At 40.0% G+C, this 21,329-nt stretch overlaps 1 protein-coding gene across 9 annotated transcripts in view; it reads left to right on the forward strand.

Moving 5' to 3' along the window:
- The window catches only part of NBEA (neurobeachin), a 687,041-nt gene that overhangs the window by 655,803 nt on the left and 9,909 nt on the right, over positions 1-21,329 (forward strand). For 7 of the 9 annotated variants that reach the window (XM_045977917.1, XM_045977920.1, XM_045977921.1 and 4 more), the window contains 5 exons: positions 6,362-6,451; positions 8,877-9,069; positions 10,669-10,740; positions 12,595-12,750; positions 13,251-13,421. In XM_045977917.1, the coding sequence (XP_045833873.1) occupies positions 6,362-6,451; positions 8,877-9,069; positions 10,669-10,740; positions 12,595-12,750; positions 13,251-13,421 (682 nt within the window). The remainder of the gene's footprint in view (positions 1-6,361; positions 6,452-8,876; positions 9,070-10,668; positions 10,741-12,594; positions 12,751-13,250; positions 13,422-21,329) is intronic. The other 2 variants (XM_045977919.1, XM_045977925.1) reach the window with 1 other exon arrangement.

Consider the following 21,329-nt stretch of genomic DNA (forward strand, 5'->3'; position numbering starts at 1 on the left):
TTTTCATATTTTAGAAGTCCTTCCAAAGTGTGGGGGCAAAAAAAAAGAAGCTTTTTTTCCCCTAATTTTATGACCTACTGGTTTTTGATGAGTCTTAGCTGGGCAGAAAAATAAATGCTAAGCACATGGTAACTGCTCAGTATTGAACCAAATCGTTTTTATAAGAATAAGTAAGAATCCATATAACAACTAAAATATAAAACTTAAAAAACTAATTTACTTATCATTCCTATCCAAACAACTCCAGGAGGAAATTAAGTGGATTTCCTTATATGATTATTTTCTGAGATAAAATTGAGTTTGATAGGTTAGGGTTTCAGGTTATCAGTACCCTCAAAGATCACATAGTCTGAATTATCACTATTTATAGCTTTGATCACTGCATCCTGCATTCACAGATACTTATACCAATAAATACACAGTATAATCACTGTGGAGAGCAACTCGGCCATAAAACAAAATATTCCTACCCTCTACATTGGCAACCCAATACCTAGGTTATGCATCCAGCAAAAATGACTGCTCACCTCCATCGAAAAACACGTGCAAGAATTTTCTAAGCTACTTTATTCATGATAACCTGAAACTGTTACCAGCCCAAATATCCATGGACAGAATTGATCTATTGTGGTAGATAGATAAATGGGACACTCTAATGGCTACAACAAAGACAAAACATTGATACACAGAACAACAGGGATGAATTCACAGACATGTTGATCAAAAAAGGACAGACATGGGGGTGCCTGGGTGGCTCAGTGGGTTAAGCCTCTGCCTTCGGCTTGGGTCATGGTCTCAGGGTCCTGGGATTGAGCCCCGCATCAGGCTCTCTGCTCAGCGGAGAGCCTGCTTCTCCCGCTCCCTCTGCCTGCCTCTCTGCCTGCTTGTGATCTCTCTCTCTCTCTCTCTGTCAAATAAATGGATAAAATATATATATAAAAAAAAGGACAGACATGAAAATAGGTACTGGATGATTCTACTTATCAGAAGTTGAAAAAAAAATGATGATCATTTCGATGGTGCAATTTAATTATCATCAAAATAGCGTTTAACTTAGGAGAGGGGAAGCACGGGAAAAGTTGCAGTGGAGTGAGTGGCCGGAGGCCAGTATCATCACTTAGGGGTACTCCCATGTAAACAGCACCCAGCTCAAGATGTGGAAATTTCCAGGTCCATGCCAAAGCTCTCTCTGTCTTGATCTGAGTTCTGGTTAAAGGGGAGAAAACACACACACAATGAGTTAAAGTCTGCACACATACCCAGTCTAAGATGCCACGTTCAGCGATTATAAAGGCCAAAGAAAGAATATTATCTAAGTATAAGCACATCCGTATGTTCATGTTATCCCACTCAAGGGTTGCCCCGCCAATACATGGTCTTTCCTATTTGTAAAACGCCAAAGATTTTGTCCGGCACATTTGTTTTGAAAAATCTGCTGTTTTAAGCCTATTATCCATGCTAGATTTATATGACGTGTAAGAATTCTGCCGCTGTTCATTATATGTAAAAAGTTAGGATCACTTACTGACTCTGAGATGCTTGTCATTGCCACGTCTCAGCACTCTAAATTGCAGGGTGTCTTACAATGAATAGTGGATCATAGTTTAATTAGTAACATTTTTCTACATCTTAATAGTATATAAATTAATGATGCTTCTCACAATAGATAACGTCTGAGATTCGATGAAGCTAGATGGACAGACTTACATCCCAAGTTTTGCTCTTCTGTCAAACACGTTATGAAAGTCATGGGCTGGGGCGCCTGGGTGGCTCAGTGGGTTTAAGCCTCTGCCTTCGGCCCAGGTCATGGTCCCAGGGTCCTGGGATCGAGCCCCGCATCGGGCTCTCTGCTCAGCGGGGAGCCTGCTTCCCCTCCTCTCTCTCTGGCTGCCTCTCTGGCTACCTGTGATCTCTGTCTGTCAAATAAATAAATAAAATCTTAAAAAAAAAAAAGAAAGAAAGTCATGGGCTCACACATACACTATCAGTTCTTTCTTGCTTCAGTGGGAAGTGCAGAGCAGGAGGCTCCCCATAGTCACTCTTTCGCTTTCCACGAATTCAGTGACCCGAGGTCAGCCATGTTCTAGAACCAGTGATTCTGACCTAGCCTCAGAAGGTCAGCAGTAGCTTGATGTTAGGTTGCAGTGCCTACCCCATTACCTCGGGTAATCTCATCAGTTAATCATTTTTTAAGAAGATTTTATTGATTTGAGAGGGCACGAGCAGGGTGGGGGTACATGGGGCAGAGGGAGAGAGAAAAGCAGACTCTCCACCGAGCAGGGAGCCCAAAGCAGGGCTCGAACCCAGGACCCTGATATCCTGACCCGAGCCAAAGGCAGACACTTAACTAAGTGTCTTAACTGACACTTAACTGAGCCACCCAGGTGCCCACTCATCAGAAAGGCAATATACCACCTCACATCATCATCCTAAGGAGAAGGGTGAGCCCAGTACCATAAGGTATTTTGAGAGAGAGAGATCACATTCACATAACTTTTATTACAGTGTATTATCATTGTTCTATTTTATCAGTACTTACTGCTGTTAATCTCTCACTATGCACAATTTATTCATTAAACTTTATCACAGGTGTGTCTGTCTAGGAAAAAAACAGTGTACATAGGGTTCAGGACCATCCAGTTTCAGGCATTCTTTGGAGTCTTGGACCGTACACCCGGAGGAAGAGGGCAGGACTACTGTAGGTCTAAAGCGATAGCTTCCTTGTAATACAAATTAACATTTTGGTAGTAGATTTTAAGAGGATTAACTGATGCTAAAGAGGAGTCAGACAGAGAATAAACCAGTGAAGCGGGCCAGGAGGCATGCGTGCCTGGGTCCTGTGAGCGGTGGGCATTACAAAAGGGCCCCTGTGCCTTGGTATGAGACAGGTGTTGCTGTGCAGGAATGCTGATGATCTACCTCTTCTGGGTTTTTTTGAGAGAAGCCAAAAAAATCCAATTTATTGTATGAAATGTTCTGACCTATAAATGTTGGCTCAAATAGAAACCATACCTGTGAGCTGATTGTAGCCCAAGGACTGCTGGCTCGTGACTTCAGGCTGAATATAAGTTCCTGTGCTGTCCTGGCTACAGTGTTAACCTCCCCAAGAGCCCGAATCTCTGTTTTCTTTGGTGAATATCACAAGTATCTAAAATGGTACCCAGTACACAGTAGGTGCTCAATAAGTAAATATTTTATGAATAAATAAAGCTAGCATTAAGTCTCTTCGACACACACAGAACAGTGTAGAGAAAAATAGAAATATGTTGTATTTTTTTAAAATGCTATTTCCAATTGTCTTTTTTTGCCTTTTTAAGCCAATTCTGACTTAATATTCAGACCTCAGCTCATGTCCCTTTTCTGGAAGCCCCTTTCCTAACAGCCCTGCTCTACCCTCTACCCTCTATTGCCATGGTCCTCTATCTGCTGTGTGCCCTGATTACTCACTCATCTTATGTCTTCATGGTCTGAAAACTTCTTGAGGGCAGGCTGGTATCTGATTTTTTTATCACTCGACACAGTGGGATAGAAGCATTTAACAACGTTCTTGTGGTATTGAATTGTAAAAGTAAAGCACTCTGATGTTTTCTCTACTACTGTGCTTTTCCTTTTCTGTGCTACCTTTCAGTTTTGCACAAATGTCCCACTGTTGCCCCACTTCCATATTCAGCGACTGTTTTCGGACTCTGTTAGGACTAAGTCACAGCCTTGACCTGCAAAGATCAACAGTCTGAGCAAACAGACCTATGTAAAGAGCTGTGCACTGAATTTCATGGTAAAGGGAGAAAAGTGCAATGAGAATATGGAGGATATTCACTATGATTTAGGGAGTCTGGGAAGGATTTAGAAACCTGCCCCAAGGTTCACATGGAAGGGAGGCATTTTTTCCTACACCGGGAGTCATTCTCAGAACAACCACTCAGCTGCTATGCTTCATAGATCACAGAATGGCCTGTGTATAATATCCCTGGGCCCCCTCCCATACAGAGTATATCCCTCTTAACAGAAAGAAGATATTAATGACTTTCTAAAGGTGGGAGAAGACAGAAAACATGGGACGGGGAGAAGTTAAGAAAATCCGTGGGTGCTCACTCCTCGTTCAAGAGTGTTGGTAGTGCCAAGAAGACCTTAGAGGAGGCAGTGTGCTTTTTCAAGATCAGAAAGATCTGTGTATTTTTAAATCAGAGGTTAAGGGATTACTGGTAGACAGGATTACAAGAGAGCCAAAAGGTAACCATTGGAATAAGAACTTTTAGGTCATGAAGGCATGTGAGGTGGATCACGAGGAAGAGGGATTCAGTTTAGTGTTTAAAGAATAAATAAACGGTAAGTGCAGGAAATAGACTGTCTTAATGAGAGGGCAGAAATCACAATATTAACTTGATCACAGCTTAATGTTTACCCTAATGTCATATGAGAACCAGTTTAAAATAAATACATGCGTGTACTCTGCCTCAGTCCAAAGAGGACCGGAGGTAAGCCCACTGAAGAGAACTGTTCCAATTTCTGGAAAATAGGTGAGTCGCCAGAGATTTTCTGATATAGATTTAATACTTGCCTTTCAGAACAAAAATCAAGTCAAACAGAGCATGTTTGTGGATTCAGTCTTTCTGTGGCCATTAAAGGCTACCTACTAAGTACAGGCGCTGACCTAGAGACTAAACTGTGTTTAATTTTACCCCTAGTCTCCCCACCCCACCCCAGTCCACTTTCTGGAGGAGTCTGAACACAAGCCAGAGGACCTATTGTTAGAGTAACTTCAGCTATTCATGTTTTGTGAAGTCTCTGGCCAGGGCAACTTTAACAATGAAATTACCTTTTTTTTTTCTTCCAGGTAATTCTCAAGAGTTTATTTTTCATGATATGAACCTAACCAGAAATGGTCTCTTCCCTCTTTTATAATCGTAAATCTTGCACTGGGGAGATAAAGTACGATGGTACCTATGTGAATGCGATTTACTTAAATAGTCACACTTTGCGTGTGAGTGGACACCATGCAAATAAATGGACACATTAAAATTGGACAGCACTTAAAGAGATTTAATAATTCATCCAATTGCCTCTGCAAATAAAAGAACCAAAGCCCCATTTGTGCAATTGCTAAAATATGGCAGATAATGATGCATTCATGTTTAATATTGCTAATAAATTTGAAAATTCACATTTTTATTGATAAACATTTTCTTGAAATGCAGCATAGGCAGACGGATTGTTAAATTTAAGTACTTTATAAATGAGATTTGTAGATACTGATGCGATTAGTGGCAGCGCGGCGTCGAGAGCCATCTACCACCTTACCTGCATTCCTAAGCACTCAGCAATGAGTTTCATATTTCACTTTTATGTGCAACCAAATTGCACACAATTTTAGGGGGAAAATTAGCATGGTAACAGAGTAATGACCATTGTAAATATTGTGCTTCTCCTTGTTGACTTAAATTACACGCTAACAGTATTTTGGAAAAATATTTCTGCGAGTCTAACTTAATATATTGAAATTTTTTTGCCTGTGGGATTAATATATAGAAGACATACATAAATCTCCTGTAAGATTGTGTCTTTGACATCCACACAGAGAAAGGCATATTATGCAGTCCAGATAGCTTGAGATCCAAAGTTATTTTTTTTCATTGGAAGCCATAAAATCTCATTAATATTTCTCACCTGCACAGGCTTTAATAAAATATTTCCTAGCTCAAGATGCCCAAAGAATTATTTCTTCTTTGGGCTGTAAAATTTCAAGGAATTTTTGAGACATGTGAATTCATACCATATAGACATTAGATAATACTTCAGCATTGATCTTAAAACAGTATAACATGCTAAAACATATTTTTTTGTACTGAAAATTTGGCCAGCATTAATCAATCATTATACAGCATCTTAATGATTACCCTCTGTATTGACTGGAACATGCGATTTCCTGAATTTTCTTTCGTATCACTGGTGGACTTTATGTATCATTCTTTTCCCCCAAGATCCCAGAAGCTTATTTCATTAGAGATCCCCATACATTCCTCCTTACACAGGACTTTCTGAAGGTACACGTGGTGTATTGAGTGTGAGAAGTGTTGTTTGGCTTCAGCCGCATGCCTTCACTGTCTAACCCTCCCACGTTTAACCCCGACTTCTACATAAGAATAGCCACTTGGTTAACGGAAGCATGTTTGGAAAGAGAAAGCAAAGCTCATCTACGGCATGCTAACACGTGGGTGATTTTGCACTCTGAGAGAAGAGCACCCGGTGAATTTTCTGGACGTCTTTCATGGCTGACTTGGGATCCACTTGCATTGGCAGGGAGTGTGATGACCTCTCTCGTTGATGCATATTGATTATGACAGTCACTCTCCTTCCCCTGCAGGCCATGGAGGCACAGATACAGAACTTTGGACAGACGCCCTCTCAGTTGCTTATCGAACCACATCCGCCTCGGAGCTCTGCCATGCACCTGGTAAGACAGAGCCGCCTGAACAGAAAGTTTTTTGCTTTTTCTGTACCTGGGAACACGTCAAATAAAATCGTCATTTCAGCAGCATTTTTAGAGGCTTCTTGATTTACTGGTTAAACTCTTCAGGCTAAGTGGATGCCGATACCCTGTGGAGAAACAGAGGGGAGTGTGGTTCTTACCTTTAAGTCCTGCTATGCTTGCCCAGTTTGGGGTTTGCAAAAATCACGGTCTTCTCTGACTCTGTATGCCCCTGCATAAACTCATTCAGACACATACAGGCTCCAGAATCAGATATGATTTATAAAGTAGGATGAAAATATAATATCAACGCAGTATGATTTGACCCAACTTAATCTTCTGGGGCAAGGTGGGCTAGGGGGAGTAGCTCATTTTAAGAAGAGGACAGAAATACAGAGGTAATTCGCCAGGACAGGAGAGTTAAGAACAAGTGGCTCCAGAGCCACTCGGGTCAAACACCAGCTCTGCCTCTAGCTAGGGAATGACTTGGGCAAGGTGTTTAACCTCTCCGTTTATGTTGCAGCATCTGTTACATGAAAGCAAAAATACCATCTGCCCTGAGAATTTCATGACTTAAGACCATAGAGCACTTAGACCAGCACCTGGTGTGCAGTACGTTCTCAGTAAATGTTAGCTGGCGTCATCATCTCCGCTAGCTCCGCGTATGAAAACTTTTATTCCCAGTTTCCAAGGGAAAGGGTAATATTCTTTTCATTTTAATCTGAATTTTAAAAGCTCATTTTCGTAAAAAAACCGTCCTTTTTCATTTTATTAGCAAATTGTACAACATTTCCCTCTTTAATTTGAAGACGGTGAATTTTTTTTCCTGAGAAACTTCTTTAGAAGGAATTTATTTTTTAAGCTGTGGTTTTTCACTGATTTTCTTTTTACTGAAGTGAAAAACGCTTGAAGGCAAAGGAACATGTTTGCAAAATGAATTAAAGTTCATCCATTTTTCTAGGCAATTATCAAAGCAGCAAGTACCTTAATTTTGCAGTAAAGAGCTCTGAAGTATGGTCCACAGTGTATGTGCAAACAAATTTATAAGCTGTTATTTTGTGGCGGAAGTAATGTTGAGACCTTTCATTTATTTTTTCATTTATTTTTATTTGTTAAGAAACAAATTCGTATCGAGTTCCTTCTGTGTGTCGGGCATGACGCTAAGCGCCGACAACACAGAGGGGACTGTCAAGGAATCAATAGTCAAACTCCTAGTGAAACAAATAAATGTGTTTGTTTGAAAACACGTTTTTTTTCTCTTTACAATGGCGCCAACAGCTTCATCCCCCTTGATTAATCACTAATGAACTCTTGTGATTGAAATTGGTCCTTGCGTGTGATGAAGCAGAGAGGTTGACACCAAGCACACCGTTCCATATGAACACGCAGTCACGGTGTAGACGTGGGGATGTGGCCTTGGAACCCCAAGCCTTAGATGAAGTATTTTTAATAAACTGTCCAAGAGAATATCTCTAACACTTTATTTTATGAAATGCTTTGGCACAAGAGTTTTATTCCCATGTTAGTCGTCTCTGTTTAATAATAATAATAAAAATACTTATCCTGGAGAAGTGCCAGGCAGGATTCATTGCTTTCCTGGGGAAAATTGTGAGAGACTAAATTAGCATGGAACTGCTCATAAAGGAGACCTAGCTCTTCTAAGCTCGTGGAGCAGACGATTCCTACGTGTAGAAAATAGTTACAGAACAGTTACGAACGTGACAGAATGGCTAGCTGCAGCCTCCCCATTTTGTGTTGGTGTGGTAGTATTTATGGTGTTTTATAGTTGCTGGAACAGTAACATTTATAGTGTCTGTGGAGTCACATGCTAGAGGTTTGAAAGCAAAGACTGAGGGAAGGAAAGGGGGTAGCCCTCAGGAAGCGCACAGTCTAGAAACAAGGCATCAACCACAACCAGTCAGTATTGCCACAGCCGAGACTCGGGCAAAGCTCTGACAGGGAGGGCTCGTGTATTTTAGTTAACTTAGGTTGGAGTCATGTCCCCAGATCAACCAGGTAAAAAATGAAAGTATCAATTCATTCATGTTATCTTTCCTGTAAACAGTGTCAGTCACTGACTTAACTAATTTTTCCACTAAACTGATGTTTTCACCGCCCTGAATAATGCTGCTGCATCATGAGACCAGTCTGTGAGCTCCCGTCTCACCCCGCTGCCTCACGAGGCTTAAACTGAGGCTGGTCCTTGGTGATCTGGTGTCCCCTGTCAGCGGCTGCACAGGGAGAGCCTTTGCCCCTTTCCCTGTGCCATCCTCACAGGATGGAAGTTGGGGTTGCTTTGCTCGCTGCTCATGCTTAGCCTCGTCTGTGTTAACCTCCGTCTCCCCAGAGCTTTCACTAACTGTGTTATCCCTTCTGTTTTCTTCTGCTCTCTTCCCTTTCTATTCAACAGTGTTTCCTTCCACAGAGTCCACTCATGTTTAAAGATCAGATGCAACAGGATGTGATCATGGTGCTGAAGTTCCCATCAAATTCTCCGGTGACCCACGTGGCAGCCAACACGCTGCCCCACCTGACCATCCCGGCGGTGGTGACCGTGACCTGCAGCCGACTGTTTGCCGTGAATCGGTGGCACAACACAGTAGGTACGTGTGTCCAAGTGCGTCACTTGCTAGAGGGCTCTTAAAGCTGCAGTTAAGGTAAGGTAAGTGTGCTGGGGTCTAGCCGTATGCCAGATCTACAGACAGCGGCAGAGCAGATCACTGCCAGACCTGACGAGGGGAGTCTTATCTTAAGTCTTGTTCACGGCTGTTCTGTGTTGGGGCCTCACAGAATGCTGGGCTGGGGGTTAAGAGTTCAATAATATTCGATGAATTAAAGCAGGTCTACAAATAATTCCGCCCCCCACCCTACTCTATGCCTGCCCCACAGGAAAAAAAGAAAAAAAAAAACACTTTTATGCTATATTAAACAAAAGTGAGTTGAAATCTGGATTTCCTAGATAATGGTTTCAAATCCTCTTTCTTCCATTTCACTAATTTATTTGGCAAATATTTGAATGGCCACTATGTGTCAAATAGCCATTCACACCGGGAGTACAGCAATGAACAAGACAGACACCGTCTCCCTCCTTGAGGAGCTGAGACTCTTTGAGAAATGACAAAATCTAAATTGTTCAGTGATTCCGTGTGTGTGTTTTCTTTAAACTCGTTCCCAAGAGTTCCAGCTGGCAACTCGAAGTGATAGGATTCTATTATCAAAATTAGACATATTGATACTTACCTAACCAGGACAAAAGTTGACATGACCAAATGATTTAGTTGGTCAGATTCACCCCTTATGATTTTCTCAGAAACCTCAGGACTCTCACTATCTCTAGGACTAAATGGATAAGCCATGGTAAATTAATCTAAATTTTTCTATACTCCTAACTTTTGTATCGCTCTGAAAAACAGTATCATGTAAATCCTAGCTTAATCTAAGAGTTTCTAAATGCACTTATGTTTGTTGGTGATACTATCAACATGAGGTATAACTAATTCCATTTAATCTGAAAGATGCAGCAAACATCTTAAGAAAAAAATATAACTTTATTATTCACAGAAGTCAGCCTCTAGAAATATTTTGCATTGAGAAAAACAACTATAAAGGATTAATTTTTTTCTTTAGCATGTTCAAAAGTATCATACATGTTATATAACCACATGTAAAAATATTATGACTAATGAACTCAATCAAGCCCTAAATATTAATCCTCTGATAGCAGCTTCTCCTGAGCTTAAGGTCTTGGGTTTGGCTCCGTGTTTTAACCTTCAGTTGACTTGCCATCTAGTGAAAGAAGATGGAAGCCCCATCTTCCCCTCTGGCCCTGGCTCAGGTGAGCCCCGCTGTGCTCACGCCTGCCCCCGCTTGCAGGCACAGCCTCATAGATTTCAAGCTTATTCGTTGCCCAGAAATTTTAGCTCTTTGTTGGGTTCAAGAAATGTTATGGTCTCATATTCTGTGTGGCTTTTTCTTGTTAGGATAGGAACATTCTTTCCATGGAAGCTAGCAGTCCCTGTTTTGATGATTTCTTTTGAGACTATCTACAAGGATGTTTTTTATGACCATCATTCTTACAACTATTTGCCAAATAATTTTTAAGCAGTACACCTTTTCTACAGTCATCATAAAACACTGCTTATTAGGACGTTCCGTCTCTCTCAGACTTTTGTGCTAGTTTTCTCCTTCTGTTTAATCTTTAGGCCTCAGAGGAGCTCCAGGATACTCCTTGGATCAAGCTCATCATCTTCCCATTGAAATGGACCCCCTGATTGGTACGTTAACAAAAAAATACATTTTCATGAATATTGACTGTCCACCGATTCCTATGTAGTTTTTTTATCACAAAAGGTAGTTTAATGACAATTTTTCTGCCATCAAATTAATGTGTAAATAATACTGAATTACCATAGGAGCTGCGTAAAGCATAATATGCTATCCGGCATTTTCTTGATTTTTGGGGAGGTCATTTAAGTTTAAGTAAGTTTAAGTTCATTTAAGGTCATTTAAGTTCATTCCAAACAAGCAAAATCATTCTAAACAGTCCTTTCTTTCAGCCTAAACTATTCTTTAATAACTGTATATTATTTAAATACTTAAAATATGTAAGGACTCAAAAAAAAATCATTAAAGAGAACCAACATGAAAGACATCTTTTCTAGAAATCTCCTTTCAATAGGACCAGGTTTTTTAATTAAAGATTTCATGTGAATTGCAAACTTAGGAACTGTAACTCTTTACAACAGATAATGGAAATATTTTTAAATCACAAGCAGATAATCCAGAACAAACCCCTTCATTTTCCTAGGCCTCAATTTCCTATCCGCAAAATGACTGATCAGGATATTTCTCCTGCCTTTTTCATGGGATCATGTAGGGAACTAAATTAGAAAAAAAAATAGAAAATGGCATAAAAAAGTATAAAGGCATATCCAATTATGGTATATACTTTTTTATATTTCTTAATTTGCCCTTCGTCTTTGAACTCAGAAGTAAGCTAAAAGGCAGTCATTTGAGTTAGTTACTTACACCCCTACACAAAACAACATTTACATGTCTCGGGGAAGGCAAGATGCAGGACTGGGAATATTTTTAGTCTAGTCCAGCTATTCTTCTGTCCAATAGACATCAACAGTATCACATTAATTAATTAAGGACCAATTATGTAGTTTTCAAGTGACTCAGGACCTTTGATTTTCCTTTTCTTTGCTACCTTTATCCGTATAATTTTTTTGGCTAACCTCCCTAGTCGTTGTTATTATTATAGCATTAGTGGGACTCTACAAATAGTAGCACTTCAGTCTAATTGGCGTGAGAGAGTGTGGGTGTCCGTCTGCATCTCCTGCTTAAGAATTCAGCCCAGGGACTTAGCCTGAAAGGACAGCGCAGGGAACGGGACAGGCTGGCATGCAGACAGGCACTAGGGAAATCAGACGGTGTCTCCGAGCTCCTGGCTTTGTTCAGATTCAATCCCAGTGCTATCCACCGGAGTCTCTGCCTGTCTCCTTCCTCCCCAATCCCTCTCCCATCTTTCCTATTCCTCCACTCCCCTGCCAGCCCATTCTGGAAAGGCCTTCTGTTTGTTGACAATCCAGGTCTTTAAAGCTGCTGACCTAAAGCTCCCTGTGGGGCTGCCCACATAACAACATCCCTTGCTCAAACCTCTCCCCTCTTTTTTCCACATGAATTGTAAATGCCATCAGAAAATGACAGATTGGGGCAAATAGTAAGACTTTTTTTTTTCCTTATATACCATACTTCACACAATATTTCTTCCTCCTAATTACAGAACTTGTTGGACACTAATGAACTTGTGTGTAGTGAACGTGGATAGAATTCACGGCATTTAAATATTTTTATTTTCAATTCATTATCTGAAGTCTGCATATTGTTTTTATTTCTTGGGGGAGAAAGAACTGAAATTTCTGACAACTTTTAGATATGTAAGAGGGTTCATAAATTTCCACAGCTACTAAAAATTAAGCTTCTGTTCCTCATGGGGGAACGTTAAAATGTTAATAATCTTATAACCTTAAAAACCCATTTCTAGGTAAAAGAAGCACAAAAATATACCTTGATGAATCTCCTGTGGAATCCTCCTTTAAATTCTTTTTTCTGTGTCTGTCTAGCCAATAACTCTGGTGTGAACAAAAGGCAGATCACGGACCTTGTTGATCAGAGTATACAAATCAACGCACATTGTTTTGTGGTCACGGCAGATAATCGCTATATCCTCATCTGTGGATTCTGGGACAAGAGCTTCAGAGTTTACTCTACAGAAACAGGTAAGGTTAACCACGAAATACCTTATTCTCTTCAAAATGCCTATTGTTATACCCAGGGCTTAAATAATAATGTAGGCATTTTCATCTTGAGTGCCAAGATTCAAATTAAGTGTTCACATTGTAAGTAACTCATTATAATTCTATCCATTCCAAACCTTTGCATGATTCCTGATTTCATAGGACAAATGGGACTATTGTCTCTTCCCCAAACCAAGTCCAGTAAAGGACCTTAAACCTCCCCTTAGTCTGGCCCAACTCCTGAAGAATGAAAATCATGATTGTGTTGTTTTCTAAGTCATGTCCTTAAAAATCCCAAGGAACATTCTTGTATCATTTCTCAGAAGAAATTCAGGAAAGCATCCGTGGCTGGATTTGAATTAGCTTATAAATTTTCATGTTTACAGATTCACTTTTCACAAATTTAGTAAAATAAAGTTAAGCTTATTACCATTTAAAGAAAAATGGCAAAATGAATTAAACCTAGTGTTTCTGTGTTTCAGGGAAATTAACTCAGATCGTGTTTGGCCACTGGGATGTGGTCACGTGCTTGGCCAGGTCTGAGTCCTACATAGGTGGGGACTGCTACATTGTGTCTGGGTCTCGAGATGCTACCCTGCTTCTCTGGTACTGGAGTGGGAGACACCATATCATAGGAGACAACCCTAATAGCAGTGAGTATTTGTCTAGAAGTGTCCCATCAGACTACAAGTTTCTTTAAACATACTTTGCTTTTTAAAATTTTTCTAACAGGTTTTCCTAGGGTTGTAAGGATTTTAAAATCTGAAAGCTTTAAGTGGCAAAAAATCTTTGCTAGAATGTCGCTATGGTCAAAGTAAAAAAAGAGCAATTCCTGTAACCTTCAACTTGGGGAAAGTCCCAGTTCTCCTCACGTTGACCCTTTCGTTGGCAGCCCTCCCCCAATGTCCAAATGTCTCTATCCTTCAGAAATTTCCTTCAGTATTACCTAGTCCATTAAACTTCGTATAATTTCTCTCAAATGAATATATTCTCTCCCTCCTCTGAATTCCTAAAGGTTTTAATCTGTGTCTCAGTGAGGACACTTATTACTTTCTACCACACGGCTAGTATCTCCGTGTATTCATTTAACAATGATTGAGTACTCCCTTCAAACTAGGCAATGGGATGGCAAAAACTGAGTAAGACAGTTGCTTTGCTTGTAATGATTCCTAAGTATTTTTTTTATTCATCAGTGTTCCCAAGATATCCTGTAGGGAAAAAAAATAGAGTAAAATAATTTTAGAAAACACTGCATTTACTCTTACTCTCTAGGTAAGTTCTGAAAGTCTTACTTACATAAACATATCTATTGAAATTTGATCAAACCCCAATTTCTCAAACATGTTTTTCCATGATATCTTTTGCTCATGGCAGTACAGTTAAAAATTATTCTTTGGAACTGTTGTTCTGAGGAAACACTAAAATGAATCATGAGTCTCTCACTTTCCATTTTAAATCTCTGGTTCCTGGCATAGTGACACACATAATAGGATTTTCAACATTGTTAAATAGAAATAATCGCTATTATTAATTACCAAGCTTTCAATAGTTTCAATGCAAATATGTCCTATGAAATAGAGTATGGTGTCTGTAAGGTGCTGATAATGGTGAGTACCTATAAACCAGGGCAGTTCTACTTATAATTCATACATTGGTCACAGCTTACACAGTACTTCCGAAACAAACTGAATTGTGAGTTTGGGTCCTATTTATGACAAGACAGCAATAAGCGTTTTCTAGGGATGCTGTGTGTCTGCCACTGAAATATTGTGAGAGTAGATGACAAATGGTCAAGATGCTGTCTTTCCTGGTTGGAGGCTGCCACCCCTGCTCTGTTCCTTCCAGCCTGTGAGAATGCTGATGATGGAAGCCCAGGTGTACATCTGTCTGTCCTTCAAGTCCCACCCACCCCCGCTCTTATGCGTTTTGACAGGAATATTGCAAAAAGAGGAAATGGCTTTCGACTGAAAGGAACAAAGCCCCTATCATAGTAGAGAAAAAATGAAATGAAATATATAGATAGGTAGATAGAGAGATAGATAGATAGATAGTGGGAGATGAACTAGTGGGAGATGAGACCAAATACCACGCAAGGTTTCACGCTTGCTGCCCGTAGCTGGAGCTGCAGACCAGCAGATGAAGAACCTCGAGGTGCATCGTGGAGTAACGGCTCTTAGCGTAGACACTGAGTAAGAGAACGGGTGTGCGTTATGCACATCAGCCTCTGCTCTAAGTTGTGAGCTAAGGTATGATACTGGTTTAAGGGAAGAAAATATTCAGTGTTGCTTGATTTCCAGCCAGCTCAAATAGTTAGCTACCAAATCCACATTATAACAAATATCATACTCTAACTACTAAAAAGTCAACCTCCTTATTTATTCTTTTCTAAAGCTACACCCTTAAAAATAAGAACCCAGAGACTTCATTTTTAGCAGAATTCTAGTGTGCGTATGCATGCGTGTATAAGACCCTTGATCTACCATGGATGGCTTTTTATTCTCAAGCATGGTACATTATCAGCTGTATTTCACCTAAATTTATTTTTGCATACTACAAATCTTCATTTCTGTAGTAGTGTAGTATTCATTAGAAAAGCTTAATTAAGCTACAGGTCTGTGTAGTATCTTCTATCTATACTGATAAAACTTAGAAGTTTTTAGATAACAGTTGTTTTTTTTTTTTTTAAAGAAACAGAGTAGTACTTTAAATCTCATTAACTAACATCTTCAAACTGGCACTCAGAAATGATGGAAGTGATATTCCCAAAAAGAGGATTCATTTCTTGAAAGCTACCATCTGGTAGCTGAGATAAGATATTTTATATATCATACTGCTCTGAGGTAAAGAATTTTTTTTACATGTTAAATTATAGTAATTGCATTAGCTACTTAATTTGTGTGATTTTTCTGATGATCTTTAAAATGAGAAGATGATTAATGATGGTTGCTTTAGTCTGTCAGTTATCAAGAAAAATTAAATGTAGTAATACTTAGAGTGGATAAGGTTCCTTACAACAGGAGCTATATAAATAAAAATGTTTATATTGACCCTTAAGAACAAAATCATGAATATTATATTTGTTAAATGCAGGATTTTATTTAAGCTTTCAATAAGATAAGATTATCCTTAAGAAATTAAGAATATTATTGATGCATATCTTTTACTGTTGCCTCCATTTGTAAGAATTTATTTTTTTTTAAAGATTTTATTTATTTATTTGACAGAGAGAGATACAAGTAGGCAGAGAGGCAGGCAGAGAGAGTGAGAGGGAAGCAGGCTCCCCGCCGAGCAGAGAGCCCGATGCGGGACTCGATCCCAGGACCCCGAGATCATGACCCGAGCCGAAGGCAGCGGCTCAAACCACTGAGCCACCCAGGCGCCCCTGTAAGAATTTATTTTTGGTCAAAACTATTGTCATCATTATGACCCCAAATGACTTTGTAAAACCCACCCTATCAAGAGTTTTGGACATTTAATATGGACTTACGTCATATGGCTTTATTTCATCCATCATCCTTAATTTAAGGGGGAAAAATGCTCTTCTAGAATAAACAGGATGATCACCTGAAGTGTTAGGCAAGCAGCAAACATGCTTTGAAGGCCTGCTGGGTGCTGGTCCTATCTTAGCCACTGGGAAAGCTGGATAGTCAGAGTCTCTGGCCTAGTATTACACTAATCACCAAACTGCTTTGTCTGCTTGAATGTACTGAACATATTGAGTTCTTGTCACATGAATCATAAATTGCTGTCAGATGATGTTTGGAATCATACTGCAAAATGTTTGATCTTACATCCTGGGTACAAAATAATAATTACATTAAAAACATGTCAGCTTTTTACCATATGGATAATTATAATAGTAAAAAGTTAATCATTAGTCATATCCAGTATTTGATAGACTTGACTGATTCATGTCTCACCGAATCTGTTAAAATAGCCAACCTGGTAACACACATACGCATGATGAGAGAGACCACATATATTCATCAATTCACTTTTTTTTTTTTTTTTTTTTTTTGTAAAAGCAGGCACAGCACACACTGAATTGACTGTCACATCAGAGATCAGCCATGGGTGTTGACATAGACATAGTCCTTGCCATCAGAAAACTCACAACATGAAAGAAAAAGATTTTTTTTTCTGTCCCAGTTTAATCTATTCTAGCTACCAATTCACAGGTCAGAGAATCAGGCTGTATGTGTTTTCTATCTTTAATGCATTGCTACTCAAGACCAAAAAGCTGGTTATATCTAAATTCATATTAAAGTGTGCGGCACAATGCCCTTAGGTTTTGAGGGTTGTATATATTAACCTAGACTTGAAGGGGGAAGTCCTAGTGTGAAACACAACATGCCAGTAGCCGTTAGAACTCAGGGGTTTGGTCTTGGTGTGGACATTGAATTTCTTTGTATGTCAGAGGCTGAATCATATTTATTCAGCACAACATGAAATGATAGGATTCACTTAATCACTTTCTCAAGATTAATTCAAGTGGCTCTCTAATACATTTATGTCTCTTTTGCACTGTCATTATTCTTTTTTAATGGAGAGCTCTATTAGTACCACAGAGGAAAAATCCAAGTAATGTTTGTAGATTTTTTTAGGTAGATGCAGAAAGTGTTTAGGGTTTCTTTGAGTCAAATATATTATTGTGGCTAATTCAGACATCTCAGAAAGTCTTTTCCTAATTATTTGTATATTTTTAATGGATTCACTACAAAGACGATGAATATTTAGAGGAAGATCATTAAAAAGAGTTTCAGACCATAAAAGAAATAAGCAGGTGCTACCTAGCTAGGTTTCAGTTGAATTACAGTTGTTCTATGAATATATTTTATAATGCTATTATCCAGTGTTACTCTTTCAAACTTGGGACTTTGACATTAGAAAATTTTCTTGGAGATTTAAATAGGTCCCTGAATAGATAACAGAATCACAGAGATGTGAGGGACAGATGCTTTCATCTGAAACACTCTTTTGCACAAATTCTGAAACTAATTTGGAAGTGATAAAAATTAATTTGCGCACTTTAATTGGAAGCAGCCTACTGCATGAAAGAAAGGAGAGCAGAGCAGGCAATTTGTGCTAAAAGCTGATTGAATTTTTTGTCAGGTAGGTATCTTGGACTTGGCCGCTTATCCTCCTGAGCCCCTCTTTGCAATATATTACAACCCATCTCTGACTGGTGTTCTTTAAAAGGATCAATGCTATTCCTGTTGAATCCCTGGAGCCCAAAATTTCATTGATCTTGGGACTTGACATTTCTCATTACGTGCTGTAGCTTCCAACAAGATAGTCACAAGAGGGGCAAGTCAACATTGTTGTCTCTTCAGCAGACACTTAAAATACACTAGGACCTCAGCTCAAAATCCAATTTGCTTTTAAAGTGTGTTTTAATTTGGTTTTAATGTTTATACCAGACATAAGGTGGTTGGTAGAGAGTCTGCTGATACATACATAGGACATTTTTAAAATCCTAGCCATAGGAAACTTTGGAAGAGAATTTACTTCTCGCCTTTTCAGATAACATCTACAGATATTCATCGAGTGCTATGAATAAGACATGATTATGCCTTTTCAATTTCACTTTTTAAAAATAAGTCTTCTAGCTCTCGTATGAGCGTCATGCAAACTATGAAACGAAAAGCCCATTGAAAAGGAGACTCCAGCTGTGCACATGTCCCTTCCCCAGGCTCCCACTGTGTGAGCTTCAGCTCTGGACACTGACCGTCCTGCCAGCCACAGCCTGTCACTAAACATCTGCCAAATCCTGCCCATCTCTTTGTTTGCATCCAGCCTTCTCGTACTATGGCTGTCCTGGTGCCCAGCTCCGTGACCACCGCTCACCGGTGGTATCGTACCAGATGAAAGCCTGGACAAAGAACAACCCACAGATATTTTTAACACAGATGTATGTTTGCGTCACTTCCCAGACCAAGGGATCTTATCTAGGGCTTATGAAATGTATCAGAGGGAACATAGTAACATGTGAACAATGCCTAACTCCTAGGACTTTCAAAAATGATGTCTGTAATATAACATCCTTTTCTCAGCCTCGCATACCCTCAGCCTGGCATTAGGAGACTTTATAGGATTCCTGATTAAGAAGGGGGCTGAATGCCTTCTTGGTCAATGCCTTTCCTCCCTTTATGGAACTGAGGCTGCAAGGCTCTTTGGCTTGAGTCAAAAGCAATATAGAACAACACAGGAGTCAACTAATACGTTTCCGTGATCAGAGAACTTCAGATCCACACCGGGAGGGTTGGAGGTGTCTCGGGGCATCATGCAAAGCTGTGCTTCCTTGGATTATATGGTTGACTGTTTGGGGAAGGTAATGGCAGGACAGTAATGTCCTTGACCTAGATCCAGGCTCAGGACTTCAAGGGAAGAGATTTGTGCTGCTGCGGCCATGCTCAAAGGTGGTCAGTGTCTTCTCTCCCAGAGAAAAAGAACTTAGAGTGAATGAATAGCTATCTTCTGTTTTTCAGTGGGTACTCTGGGAGTATACGATAAAATGAAACCACATCAGAGGGCATTTTCCAACCCTAGGATGTTTTTATGTGGGTCACCTGTGACCTGTGGAAAATGTGGGCCCAGGCTTTCTTGGTGCTTGGGCCAGACCTCCACAAGTGGCTGAGGACACAGTCTCCATAAGGGATTGCTCACAGACACAATTCTTCTGAGCTACCATAACAATTGTCTAACAGTTTTTTAAAAATAAATCTTGAAATTGGAGTACTGACTAAAATATGTATTTGGGGATTTCAAGCCATCCTGTTTTTATGTAGGTATAAACATGAATGAAAATACCTTCCATGGGGATTCTGCCAAGAGCTAACAAAGGTGGCAGATAAAATCTGAATGTCATCCATCATCGAGACGTTCATCCTCTGACTCCAGCAGAACTGCGCTGAGGGTCACAAATTGTAGAAACTCGGCTGTTTTTGTTTAACTCTTAATTCAGAAGGACCAAAGCTTCCCCCTGCGTATTAGTAGTCCCACAAATAAGGTTTAAAATAATAAGAACCATGAGTATCTTTACTTTGATCATTTCTCTGAAAGCAGAGACCATCTCACTGACCTAGTTCTCGTCAGTGCCACGTGAATAACAACATCTAATATCTTCGTACTGTTTTCATCATCCATCCATTTTGAAAATATTGAAATGACTTTTGCTTAAAAATTAGATGGGATCTGTTTATAATAAGCCTTTTATACTTGGAGTTTCCAAATGCTTGCCTCTAAGCAACCTCAAAATCGGGTGTGTTTGTTCTCTATCACACATGGTAATGCCTTCACAGGGAGAGCTCCTGTGTCGAGGAGATGAGGGGGGACAAGGGTGACAGCGCTGTGATCCTGGGGGGGCTCACCTGCACCTCCTTGTGCACGGGCCCTTTAACCCCCAGCTACATCCATCAACTGTGATGTGACAGTGACAGAATATTCCTGAGATTCTGAATGATTGTTGGGGTGTGTGACATCTGTCCCTGGCAATGAAATGTCCCTGGCCGGGAAATGTGCTTTCCCCCTGCTGCAGGTTTCCCAACTCAGAAACCCCTGAATAACATGTTATTTACTTTCTTCTAGTTTAAAGAGGGAAACATTGGTTTTCAGGGCCCAAAACAATGGCCCCTAGTAGTTAAGTTCCACAGTTCATTCAGATGCTCTGGGGAGACTGTAATGAAAAAAAAAAAAAATTTAACTTTCTAAATCGGATGCAAGCCTTTGAAAACCTTATTTCCTAATGGAAAATAGATTACATGCATAAGGAATCGTTTTATACATGTTTTTCAGTTCCCTGCAAGAGAACAAGATCGCTTTCTACTTTTTTCTGTAGCCTATAAGGGAAAAGTTTAGACAACTCTACTTTGTGTAAATTTCATTAAGCATGTAATTTCAGGACTTTTCAGCTCACCAGCCTCTCCAACATAAAATAATCACTTGGAAAAATTAAGGATGGTATTACAGAGAAAATCTTAATTCTCATTTTACCGGGGAATGCAAGGCATCTTTGAAGCGTAATTTTATAAATACGTTTCAGACAAACCTGGGACTGCTGCCCAATATAATTGGATAGTTTGCCAATATTCAAACACATTATAGCTCTATACGTAAACTTAGAAGAAGACGACACACTCACTCGGGTTGCTATCCTCCTCTCCCATACTCCATCAGAGAGATGCCCCAAAGCAAAATGGAAACTGACAGGTCTGAGAAAGCTCACATAAAACTGAGCGATTCCTGCAGAGATGAAGATGGGTGGGTCTGGAGGAGGAGGTATTGGCAAACCAGAGGGAAGCCCATTGTGTGCTTTGCAGGATAGTTGTCTTAGTTATGCTCTTTTCCTCCAGAATTTCCCCAGATGTATTATTGCCTTCCCTCCGGCCACTGTGGGGCATAGAACTGTAGCGCCCCTGCAGCCGCTCGGTGCTGCGGGTCACATTAGTGCCAAGGGAGGGGCTATCCAGGAGACAGGCACTGTTATGAACATTCACTCCCCGCCGCCCCCCCCCCCCCCCCCCCCCGCTGCCTCCACAGTGAGGCCCAGGCATCACAGCCCA

This window comes from Meles meles, chromosome 14 (genome assembly GCF_922984935.1).
Source record: "Meles meles chromosome 14, mMelMel3.1 paternal haplotype, whole genome shotgun sequence".
In the NCBI taxonomy this organism is placed as follows: Eukaryota; Metazoa; Chordata; class Mammalia; order Carnivora; family Mustelidae; genus Meles; species Meles meles.